This window comes from Aspergillus uvarum (genome assembly GCF_003184745.1).
Source record: "Aspergillus uvarum CBS 121591 unplaced genomic scaffold BO82scaffold_48, whole genome shotgun sequence".
NCBI lineage: Eukaryota > Fungi > Ascomycota > Eurotiomycetes > Eurotiales > Aspergillaceae > Aspergillus > Aspergillus uvarum.
The window spans coordinates 20,119-32,161 of NW_020291345.1; the positions used below are offsets into that span (position 1 = coordinate 20,119).

At 50.3% G+C, this 12,043-nt stretch overlaps 4 protein-coding genes across 4 annotated transcripts; all 4 read left to right on the plus strand.

Annotated features, from left to right (window-relative positions):
* Positions 1–519: 519 nt before the first annotated feature.
* BO82DRAFT_136095 (uncharacterized protein) lies at positions 520–1,752 on the plus strand. Its single transcript, XM_025630022.1, has 3 exons — positions 520–754; positions 809–1,045; positions 1,104–1,752. The coding sequence occupies exons 1-3, from the start codon at positions 594–596 to the stop codon at positions 1,693–1,695; spliced, it is 990 nt and encodes a 329-aa protein (XP_025489391.1). The 5' UTR covers positions 520–593; the 3' UTR covers positions 1,696–1,752.
* A 453-nt stretch (positions 1,753–2,205) lies between these two features.
* On the plus strand, positions 2,206–3,797 carry BO82DRAFT_340730 (putative protein kinase; the record flags this gene model as incomplete). Its single annotated transcript, XM_025633521.1, has 5 exons — positions 2,206–2,450; positions 2,518–2,852; positions 2,915–3,216; positions 3,277–3,442; positions 3,502–3,797. 5 exons carry the CDS (start codon positions 2,206–2,208, stop codon positions 3,690–3,692), a joined length of 1,239 nt encoding a protein of 412 aa, XP_025489392.1. The 3' UTR covers positions 3,693–3,797.
* A 334-nt stretch (positions 3,798–4,131) lies between these two features.
* On the plus strand, positions 4,132–4,688 carry BO82DRAFT_356571 (DUF3140 domain-containing protein). The gene is made up of 2 exons (XM_025635765.1): positions 4,132–4,254; positions 4,364–4,688. Exons 1-2 carry the CDS (start codon positions 4,154–4,156, stop codon positions 4,563–4,565), a joined length of 303 nt encoding a protein of 100 aa, XP_025489393.1. The 5' UTR covers positions 4,132–4,153; the 3' UTR covers positions 4,566–4,688.
* A 4,084-nt stretch (positions 4,689–8,772) lies between these two features.
* On the plus strand, positions 8,773–10,822 carry BO82DRAFT_393992 (extracellular dihydrogeodin oxidase/laccase; the record flags this gene model as incomplete). Its single annotated transcript, XM_025638706.1, has 3 exons — positions 8,773–8,890; positions 8,972–10,186; positions 10,242–10,822. The coding sequence occupies 3 exons, from the start codon at positions 8,773–8,775 to the stop codon at positions 10,604–10,606; spliced, it is 1,698 nt and encodes a 565-aa protein (XP_025489394.1). The 3' UTR covers positions 10,607–10,822.
* Positions 10,823–12,043: the final 1,221 nt, after the last annotated feature.

The following is a 12,043-nucleotide window of genomic DNA, read 5'->3' on the forward strand; positions in this document are numbered from 1 at the left end:
ACACAAAATCATACAAGATGAACAATGTGCTCCTATTCAGAACTGTAGATATCATCAAGTAAGTTCAGGCAGAAGGATAATAACCTCCGAGACCCAATGATATTTGGAATTTCCGGCCTGGGAGCTTGATGGCGCTAAGCGTCCCCTACGTGGCGGCCATGGCAGCCTATGAATTTCAACTCCAAGCGCGACACAGGAGCCTCCAACACGAAAAAGCCCATCTGACTGTCTGTGGATTGGGCATCGCTAATCAACATGCCCGAGGCACGAGGCGTCAATGCCATTCGATGAACATCTGCCACAAGCCCGCATTGACAGTGTCGATCATCCCACCGGGTCGGGAATGCTGTCACCAGGAGCTCCCCTGCCACTGGCTGCACTAATCACAGCCCCGATAGTGCTTCATGGGGTGAACAACTTTGCGTCATCGTCGCGGGGTCATGAGGCGGCTCATCTGACCGAACCTTTTTATTGTACAGTACCTGATGTTCGTATTTAGACGTTCAAGCTCCCGAGATGTGTGACTTTGAGAATCTGGAACAGCATTCGATTTGACTTTGCATCTATAGTCGACACGACCACTGACTGTATCGATGGTGGAGCGCAACATCAGTCTCCTCAGCCTAGATGGCGGGGGTGTCAGAAGCCTCTCTTCACTTTACATTCTCAAGCACATCATGGAGTCTATTGACGGCGAGAATACACCACGGCCATGCGACTATTTTGATCTCATCGGGGGTTCGGGCTCGGGCGGGTAAACTGATCTTGCGCAATGCCTGCGCATCGGTCCCTAGCTAAACTATCATAGGTTAATTGCGATCATGTTAGGCCGCCTCAAAATGGACATTGACCAGTGTATCAATGCCTATCGACGACTCCTGAAATTCGTTTTCGCTCGCAAAAGACATATCCCTTTCACGAGCAACCTGTGCCGGCAGTCGAAATATGATGGACGAAGGGTGGAATCGGCGATGAAAGCAATTCTCCACGAGCTTGGGTATGAGGACGATTTACTTCTGAAGGACGTTGATACTTCGTGCAGAGTGTAAGCATGCTGTCGGACCGACCATCCTCTTCAAGTTGGCAAGACTGACCCGGCATAGCTTCGCCTACATTACAGATGACGGTTCCAAACGAAACTCTGCCCCCTTGACGAGCTACCCCAGCAAATATTGCTCCAACGAGCTGTTCAAGACCGCGAAAGTGTGGCAGGCAGGGAAAGCGAGTATGTCCACACCACCACTGTTCGACCCCGTCCCGATCGGCCCCAGCGGGCGGCAGTTCTACAACAGCACCACTGAAGCAAACAACCCGGTGCGGGAGGTCTGGATAGAGGCCAGAGGAGTCTGGCCCTCGGGGTCGTTGGACAGCCAGATCCAATGCCTGATATCGATTGGCACCGGCGTGCCGTCGATCAAGCGACTCAACAAGTCGATGTTCGGCTTAATCAAGACGATGCCCACGGACTATGTCGACACGGAGAGGGACATGAACAAGTTTATCAGGGAGCATACCGAGCTGGATGATGCAAGCCGCCTGTTTCGCTTCGATGTGCCAAACGGGCTGGCGGAGATAGGTCTCGATGGTGTGGATGAGCTCGATACGATTATCGATGCGACCCAAGATTATCTCGCCAAGGAGCTCGTTTACAAGCAGGTTCAGCGGTGCGGCATTGCCCTTGGTGGCTTTCGGTAGACTGACTGGCTTTTATCTGTTTGCCGGCCAATCCATGCTTGGGCCAGGACCGATTAGAGCGCGAAATGACCGCTTTGGGTATATCCGGTGACAACGAGCCTTCACCAGGAAGCTCAGCGACTGAGAAATTCATGTCGTGTAGTGTCCCTTCGTGAAGTGCACTGGGTCCATGAAAACAGGTGACCTTCTTCGGGAGAGAACAAGCTGCCCCGGTCAAACGCTTCTATAAATCGTTGTGGATCTGGTTTATCGTTAATTGTGCAACAGCAAAGCCTGCACATTCATGATGTCTGAATCCATGTCTGTTATAAAGGAACTAACCATAAAGACAGTCTACTTCACTGTTTGGCATAAAGTTGTCTCACGGGACGGGCGATCCTTGTCACCTTATCCAGCTACCTTTCTTGCGCCGTCCCGCCATTCTGATTGACGAAGGGTTTTGATCGCCCACAGCATGAGCCACAGCTCTGACAGAACTACTGAACCAGCAGATCTCTTAAGATTTATATGATGCTGAAGTCGTCGATACGCTCGTTACCCCGGCTAAGACCGACATGGAAGCCCCTTGATTTCTCCAACGCGAACTTCGTTCCCATCCCTTCTAGTCAGAAAGTCGAAGAAGAAACTATACCTGACTATGTTGCGTCTCACTATTATCCGACCCGGATAGGTGAAGTCCTCAAGAAGCAATATCAGATTGTGGGAAAACTTGGATTCGGGACCAGCTCGACTGTGTGGCTTGCGCGGGACATGAAGTGAGCACTCCTTGCTACTTATAGAACTAGAAATTCCAAAATAACCCGTCGATGAGCTGAACTTCAGCTACCGTCGCTATGTGGCCCTCAAGATCTACATCACAGCTGCATCGATTGGGCAGCATCTGGATGATGAGCTTAACATGTACAAACGTATAGAGAGTGGCTCAAGAAATCACCCAGGTCGTGGCGCTGTTAGGCCATTACTTGACTCGTTTGATATCAATGGGCCCCATGATAAGCATCGTTGTCTCGTACATTCTCCTTTATGGGACAATGCCTTGACCTTCTTGTACCGGAATCCGGTGCGGAGACTGCCTGTACCAGTCCTCGCATTCATCCTTAAGCGCGTATTCTTGGCCTTGGATTATCTGCATACCGAGTGCCAGATTATACATACTGGTATATGAACCTTCAACCACATGAATTGCCTCATCATTATACTAATACCTCAAGTCTATCAGATATCAAGGCTGACAATATCATGTTCGGGGTTGGAGATGAATCTGTCTTTCGTGGTCTTGTTGAAGAAGAGCTTGAAACCCCTAGTCCAAGGAAAGAGCTCGATGGCAGGACTATCTACGCGTCCCGGGAGCTGGGGTTGCCTGGGGAATGGGGTGCCCCGGCCCTTTGTGACTTTGGCTCAGCTATGCCTGGTGATGTAGAGCACCTAGAGGATATTCAACCCGAGATCTACCGCGCACCAGAAGTGATACTCGAGGCCCCATGGACGTATAGTGTTGATATCTGGAATGTTGGTTGCATGGTAAACAAATGAATGATGATCCTGGTCGCGACCTTGCTGACTTTCTCTCTTCTCTCACAGATCTGGAATGTGTTTGAAGGCGGATCCCTGTTCACCGGATACGACCCGGAATACCAGACTTATCGAAGCAGGGCTCATCTCGCAGAAATTATTCGCCTGCTTGGACCTCCTCCATCCAGTCTGCTTGCTCAAAGCCGGCTAAGACACAAGTTCTTCTCTGATGAAGGTAAGGTAATTTCCATTGTGATAACTTCGGAGTTCCGCTCATCCCGTCTGACATTACAGGTGAATTCTGTGCTGGTATCCCATTGAAAGAACCAATCTCGCTTGAGGTGAGGGAAACGACCCTTGAAGGGCAGGAAAAGGCCGATTTCTTGCGCCTAGTGCGGAAGATGTTGCAGCGGGACCCTGCCCAGCGTAGCCCAGCGAGAGAACTGTTGGAGGATGAGTGGATCTGTAGGCATACTCGCAATTGAGCATCAGGGATTCTATGGCGCACAGCGTGTTTTTGTACTGCATGAGTTTCCATCGAGGGCTATCTAGAAATGCTCTAACTGGTCACCCGAGAATCAAACCAAATTTTGAGGTCGATCAAACTCTACTAAACTCTACCTAACTTGGTGAAATTCTGCGCAGAATCTATGATCGAATCTCGGAACCGACCGCGTTTGCAGCCAGCTCAGATGCACTACACACGATGACGCCGGTGTTTGCTCGCGGAAAGGGTGACGTCACGCCTGACCGGCAGAAGGTACAAAACAGCTGGTAGCTCAACTACCCAGTACTTTTTATCCCTTGAAATACAAACCAATCCCAAACAATCAACTCCAAAATGGTTAAAAGCAAGGATACGGTTATCGAGTAAGCATAGAATAGCCATCCCAATGAAATTAGCGCTAATCAAAAAACCCCAAGCGAATTCAACGAGCTGGTCAACATGACCCCCAACGAGCTCCGCGACTGGCTCCAAGAGGAACAGTCCCAATCCTCTGGCTGGAGCAAGGATAGCGAGTCAGGCGAGACGATCGGGCATGAGAGGTAAGCCGACTTCTTTAGCTTCTTGCGTCAGGGATCATCCATGTAGCCCTGCGTGTAATGTCGCATGTATGCTGAGCTTGAGTGTGTCTCTTTTTCTTTTGGTTGATAGTGGTCGCAAAATCGTGGACATCCTCGAAAGCAACCCATCCAAGGATGCGTCCAAGTACTCGGATGAGGACATCGATCATATGCGCAGGGTGGTGTCATACTGCAAGCGGCATCTGGCCCAGGAGGAGACCGCAAAGCAGAACACCGATAGTAAGAGCTATCGGTCTTTGAAGAACTGGGGCCATGATCCGCTGAAGGAGTGAGGGCTGTTACTTGTTCTGGAAGGGGGTTCGGTTTCCTGTTTGGATGTGTATAAATAGGTTAGGGGTAGAATTATTGTATGGATATAGTGTGAACTTTGCAAGTCTGGTCGCGTTGAGCTGGAGCTGTCTTAGGTGTAATAAGAGTACATTACTTAGGTGTTGGGATTAGATCAGCGTAGAGGCGCAGAAAATAGTTAACTAGTCAAGCAGGAATCGTCCTATTTTGAGGCATTGCATAGTTCTGATCTGACGCCGAAAGGAAGTATCAAGAATCGCACTTTGTAGTACCGCCTCTACCTTCTTTTTCTAAATGCCCATTACACTTATAATGCCTGTCAGAATAGATCGAAGCTATGGAGCTAGTCAACTCACTAATTAGATCCTCATATATCTCACATAAGGACCGGTCGCACTAACGGCGGTGCTGCACGCAGGCGTCGGTGTATGTCGATCGGCTATTGCCATTAACTCCGCAAATTCGTCTCCGATAATAAGAGAAACCCGTGGGTTGCGATCTCTTGCTCCAAGTGTGTGGAGATAGCAACCAATTCAAGCAGGCCAACGGTGGCAATCGTCGGTTCATCAGCATCGCTTGTACTTGTGCTCCTTTCGCCCGCCTTCAATCGCCCTGCTTCACACCAGTCCATCATATCAGCAAAGCATCATGCGTGCGATTTATTTGCGGTGCAGAGCAAGAAAATATCTGGCGTAGCTGAGGAGTACGTAATTGGCGTCGCGATAGCTTCATAATACCCCGGCTAGTCCCCGCACAGGCCGCTCGGCTTTGCGCAAGTACACTCTGGCGAGAGCCGAGCTCAGAGGCTTCTAGATCTCTGACTTGTAGGTCTTGGGGTTTCTTGTCAGTTGGCCGATCTCCGTTAACCAGGGTATGTCCCACACCGTAAAATTGTAAGAATTGGGTGACCGCTTGGCTGACCTTTCGCATGCTGCAGTGTCGAGTCTTTGCGGGAAAGAAAGCAGAGCGTTATGGACGGAATGGGGGCAATCTCGCGATATACGAGACAACAATCTAGTCTGTCTCTTGGGGGCTTTGCTTGCAGCCAAGATAATCCCAAGGATTTGGTTGTAGGTCAAAACAAAGGTGAAGGCGGAGATGGCGTGATCCCCAACAACGTGGAGGATGGCCGCCAGTGCCTGCCTTTCCTGCCCGTCAAAGATCGCCATCTTCGGTTAACTCTCCCAGCTGCTTGCTTTCCCCTCCTCATCCGCCCACCAACAACTCTACCCCCCTCACTCCGGTCACTTCTCCTCCACAGCTCCAGGGCTAAATTGCCGATCCTGGATCTTGCTTATCAGCTAGTAACTACTACTGCGGCTACCAGAACCCCGGCAGCCTGACTTCTACTCGTGCATCGAGGTCATGATTTCACGATTGGCTGTCATGCCACGACCCGTAGGTCAACAACTTGGCACCCACCCCCGACTGCATTACTGGCTAAGAAATACTCCTGTGCGTCTTAGGTGGTCATCAGAATACGATGTACAAACACTGAAGGGCAATTTCTCAATCAGAAACAAAGAATTAAATAACCCAAGGCTCCACGTGTGCCGCGTCTTCGTGGTGCTTAACAGAGGTCCCAATGCCCAATAGCACAAGTTAGCACGATTTCTAAGCGGCATCTTCTCAACGCTAACAATTGGGACACGCCATCTCACTCTACTAGTTTGCAGTGACAGTCCTGGTCAGAATGCCCCAGCGATCTCCAATAAAGAACAACTGATCACAAGATCCCCAGGTCCAGCAAGTTGCCTCAGTACTGGACCAGGAATATTGCAGGACCAAGACTCCACCCTGGCAGCTGAATACACATAGCAGGAAGCATAGTTCATGCTACTAAGTCCCCGGATATTGGTTATTCTCGCGAATGGTCTTGCTCTCGTCAAGTTTCCCCCAAATTTGTTCTTGCGCAGGAATCATTATGCCTCTCTAACACCAGGGCTCGGTCTAGTGAGGTCACAGCGTGCACTTGGTTGGCTTCAAAATCAGCCGGGCACGTGGCGAAGTGCACCACGCGGGTCGGTCCTTTGTGCGTGCGACAATTTTCATTTCCCCCCGAACCGAGAGAGCGTTACTCAGACATAAAGATTACCGTTGGGTCGGTCCATCCGAAAGTATAGTAGCTGGAATCCAGATTCGCCAATTGGAACCCACCGCAAGGCATTCTGTGCGTCATGAGCGCGCCCGTATCTTCTCGAGTCCCTGACGCTTAATGTCTCTTCTTCAAGGAATAAGTCATGAAGTTATGTCCAGCTCATGTTCAGTGTATTTTACCCCTCATGAAGGAGGGAGCAGAGCTGGCGACGTTGTGCCAGCGCATACCGACTGCCCCTGGCGTTCTGCAGGGCATGAACTCGTAACTTTCGGCCAGGTCCTCAACTCCCATTCGGGCTCTCCGATGGGTTGAGGAACTTGAGCTTGGCTATTGTTCCTATCTCCAACTTTGAGCTCGGATTTTGGCTTGAGCCGCCATTCTACTAGTCACGTCATACGGCCCGAGTGGGTTTAGCTGGCGTGGTTTCGCTAATCGGGTTCGTATAGAGTGCATTCGTGGCTTGCGGGGCCGCTTTATTTGCCAATCTATACAAGGCCAAGATTCGTGGCTTAGTGCCCTACAATGGGCCCGGGATAAGCCTACTGCATCAGAGGCTTTCGTTGAGAATATGACTCTTCAGTTTTGGCCTGGAAAATGCCTGACAAGGCGGATCCCTCAGTTGCTTGGCCCTGGATGCGAGTGGTTCGATTTTGCTTTTTTTTCCCATTCCCTTTTTCTACCCTTCTTTTTGTGGGATTTGTTCTTCTTATCTTTCTATGCAACGCGATCATCTGGGTACCCTCAAGCGAGACGTTACATTCACTGGGGTGGCCGACGTCCTTTCCTGCCTGTTAGCAGAAATTCCGCCCCAATCGCCAAGGCCACCACGCTCGCCTGGCCCCGAGGCTGCGGTGTCTCCCCACAATTGGCCAAGGATCTTCTATCTAGCAAGGTGCAAGGTCCCACGTCATTACGTTTCCAAACAGATTCTCCTCTTACCGAAAGTTTCTCGCCTGTCAAGCTATTTGCTTCAGAAAGTCATTTTCACCTAGGTTCTATAATTAACACAATGAGCCCCATGGGTTGCTCCACCTTCAAGAACGGACCTGTGAGTGATGAGCCGCCTTTCAAGCTCTTTACGGGAGGACTTGATATCTGATACGTCGAGGGAATGAGGATCATGTCTGAGCGGTGTCAGGAAAAGACGACTAGCGGTCAGCACCATTCCCAACGCGCCCGATATCAGCGTCAGGCATGCCATGTGCTGGCGGACGGCAAATGGTGCGGGTGAAAATGACCTCTACCTTTCGGGCTTGCAGTAATGTGAGATTTCCGGTGCACAGTGTGCGCCACGGTAGTCGGCTTCTGAATTGTCCAAGACATGAATCATGACATATATCATTCTTGGAAGCAGAACTGGCTTTAATCCGACTAGTGCTTCGGCCAATCCGCTTGAACTCAATGTTCAATATGCATTTCTGGGGTCTGAACGCTCACACCTCTCATAGGCGAGGTTCCAGAGACTGATTTTCTCCCTAGGATGGCGATCCATGGTCGCTTATTCACAGCCTTGGGCCGACCATCATGCAGAAGTCGAAATGCCACGAGGTCAATGCTCATTCCTTTTCAAGCAGGGCTTGCGATGTTAGATACGAGCATGAGTTAGTTTCAAATCAAAATTTGAGGCTCGAATTTCCTCCTCACAACATTGCTATCTAAGAAACTACTAAGTTGCTGCGCTAGCGGTCATTTCAGAACTCCGTCGTGTCCGTCATTGGATGCCTCCATGGGCTCTCATATGACTGGGTGGAGATCCGTACAGCTGGGGATTGCTTGCATTAGGGCTATTTTAGATCCGAGTATGAACGATGGGTCGGAAGACCTGTCAAGGACAGTGCTGCATGGAAGTCACCGAGCCCTGCAACTCAGTCTTCCCCGGGCGAGACAGACTGGAAGGCTGATTCATGGAGACAGAGCAGACAACATGAACCGAATTGAAATCCTGAATAGGCCAAGGCTCAACATTACGGTCACCAGCTCACCCTGCTTGCTGGTAGTATAAAGCCGTGGATCCAAGGAGGGGACCCATGTCAGGATAATCAGTAATCGATCTATTCGTTTGTGGTCCTCGTTTCCATTCCCCTCTTTATTCAATGAAGTTTCTTTTTCTTCTATGGCTCCTGGCCTCATTGGCCTTGAGCAGTCCGATTACACCCGATCTCTTTCCATTCAAAAAGACGTCTCAGCTGGAGGCAAGGGCCACAAATCAGAGTCAGTCGTTACAGAACTCTCAGGTGCCTTGGAAAGGATTTGACATCAATACAAATTATTATGAGACTGCCCCGGATACAGGTGTTGTGCGGGAGTATTTCTTCGACATCATCAATACCACTCGTGCACCTGATGGGGTTGAGCGGCAGGTGCTTCTTGTCAATGGGCAATTTCCAGGCCCAACCATTGAGGCCAACTGGGGAGACACTGTAAAGGTGCATGTCACAAATCGCATGCAGGACAACGGCACTGCCATCCATTTTCATGGAATTCGGCAGCTGAACAATAACCAAATGGATGGGGTAACAGCTCTGACTCAATGCCCTGTACCTCCCGGATCAAGCTACACATATGTCTGGAAGGCAGAGCAGTACGGTTCAAGCTGGTACCATTCGCATTTCTCTCTCCAGGCCTGGGAGGGCGTTTACGGAGGCATCGTGATCCATGGCCCTTCAACGGCTGACTATGATCAAGACCTGGGCGTCCTGTTTCTGAGTGACTGGCTTCATGAGACCTACTATAGCTATTATCAAGAGGATCTCAATAGTGGCCAGCTGCCTACCATGGCGACAGGTCTGTTGAATGGGACGAATGTCTGGGTTCCTAAGCATGGTCCTACTGTCGGCCGACGATTCCAGACTACCTTTGTGCCAGGTCGAAGATATCGGATCCGGCTGGTCAATACTGCCATGCACACGCAGTTCAAATTCTCGATCGACAATCATGACCTCACCGTGATCGCGGCCGACTTCGTTCCAATGGTTCCATTCAAGACGAATCACGTCCCGATTGGAATGGGTCAGCGGTACGATATCATCGTGACCGCCAATCAAAGACGGGATAACTACTGGATTCGTGCGATGCCGCAATCGTACTGCAGCAACAACACGGCGGCAGAAAACATCAAAGGTATCTTGCGATACAAAGGGTCCAACACAAACTCGGATCCGCAGTCAAAGAAATGGGATTACGGAGGCGACGTCGACTGTCAGGATTTTCCGACGTCGACCCTTGTCCCGAAGCTTGCTCTGAACGCAGACCTCGGCGAGGCGAACACGGTAACCTCTGATACTGGCATCGGAGGCATTGGCAAGCCACCAATCTACCTATGGAAGATGGGAGGTGAAATCTTCAATACCTCCTGGAGTGATCCAACCCTACTGCAAACCTCCGATGCTCCTAAGAAGTCCAGCTGGGAGCCAGGCCAGGGAGTCATCCAGGCGAGTGTTGCGAATCAATGGACCGTGCTGATCATTCAGACGACCATTCCTGCCGTTCATCCCATTCATCTACACGGTAAGTTTTGGTCGTGCTTCCCTGCAATGAACTCGAACTAACCAAACTTCATCAGGCCATGATTTCTACATCCTAGCCCAAGGCCTTGGTACCTACGACCCCTCTACCGTAAAGCTGCAAACCGAGAACCCCACGCGCCGCGACACCCTCAACCTCCCCGCAGCGAACGGCAAGGGCGGCTACGTCGTCATCGGATTTGAGGCTGATAACCCCGGAGCATGGCTGATCCACTGCCACATTGGCTTCCACGCGGCGGAGGGATTCGCACAGCAGATTATTGAGCGACAGAGTGAGTTTGAGCGGTTTCTGGACAGAGATGTCCTGGAAGAGACGTGTAATGCTTGGAATGAGTGGGCCGAGACAAATCCCTACGGGTTCCAGCACCGAGGTGATCATGGGCCGTATGAGTCTGGTATCTGATTGGGGTTAGTATGGCGGGTGTGACCTCTGATCGAGGTCGTCGTTCGTTCGTTCTTTTCCTTGCTTATGACTGATGATGGGAAAATGGCTGCACGGGATGATATGATTTAATGTCTTAATGTTTTAATAAGGGTTACATTTTGGGGGGAGATGATAGGGGTGTGCATGATTCTACGTTTTGTGGCGATTAATGCTAACCATGCAGAGAGAATCGGGTCGTGGTTGGGAATGTGTTCCAACTCACGGCATAGCAATGAACTTATACGCTTAAATGACTTCCTCTCATCCGTACATCTAATTTGGCCGTGTTGTTCGGTAGGTAAAATCGAGGCCAGATCATGCTAGCTCACCATCTCAAGTCAAGCAGAGATAAGATGACAGTGTGGAAAGCATTTCTCTCTACAGGAGCCTGGAACTTTTCCTCTGAGCTATACACCTTCTCCTTCTGCTTTCGATGAGAATGTCATTTCTCACATTTCAAAACGTAGTGCACATGTCCCCTGAGCAAGCAATCAGACTTGAGCTAGATAGACCCCTCAGCCTCGACGATTCAGCAATAGAGTACAATATCACCCAGGGAAGGTTGACAGGAGACTCAACCAAGTCCCACTATCACCTTTTTGCTACTCTCATTCCGGTAGTCACATCTTCAACCATTACCCCCCATTGAATGGCACTGGAAGACCACCCATCCACCCATTCTCCTCCTACAATCATACATAGCCTTCACAGCAGCCCGTCAACAGGCAACTACCTTACACCATCCTGAATCCCACATCTTCTCGCGAACCGTATACTCTCTCATAAGTATCAATCAATCCGACTGCACGAGCCATCACAACAGGATGAGTGAAGGACAATACACACCCCAAAGCCCAGGCCCAACTAAGCTTACTAGATAACGTTGCTGCCTAGCTAATCTGATCTGATATGTCGTGGCTTGGCCCTCGGAATTGTACTGTGCTGTGGACACTAAAGTTTAGATAAGGTGTACAGTACTGGACGGTGGGTTGACGGTTCCTGCATCTGGGCCACGCGTCCCCAAGTACAACATCTCTGTGCTGCACATGTCAAGAAAAGGGGTGCCTGCGGCTGGTTACGTGGGCTGCATGGCTGAGTTCACGGCAAATTCTTTGACAGGTCTGGGATTTAGGGTTAGGAAGGGCGTTAGGGTTGTGGGGATATGTTGGTGCCTACGGGTTGCGGGGGGGGCTGTGGATGAGCTTGTTTTGACTTCGTGCTGGGCTTGCTGGGATCTGTTTGTTGTAGGCTGTCTGAATGCTCTGGTGTTGAGATTGGCTCGGTATGATGCACTTTGATTGGATTATAGTAAAATAAACTGGGTTGGAGCATTTACCTAGATTATGTATGTAGGGTGGGGGTGCTTGAACTAGTTCGTGGACATCCACTATCTACCATACCACAGTGCTTGAACAT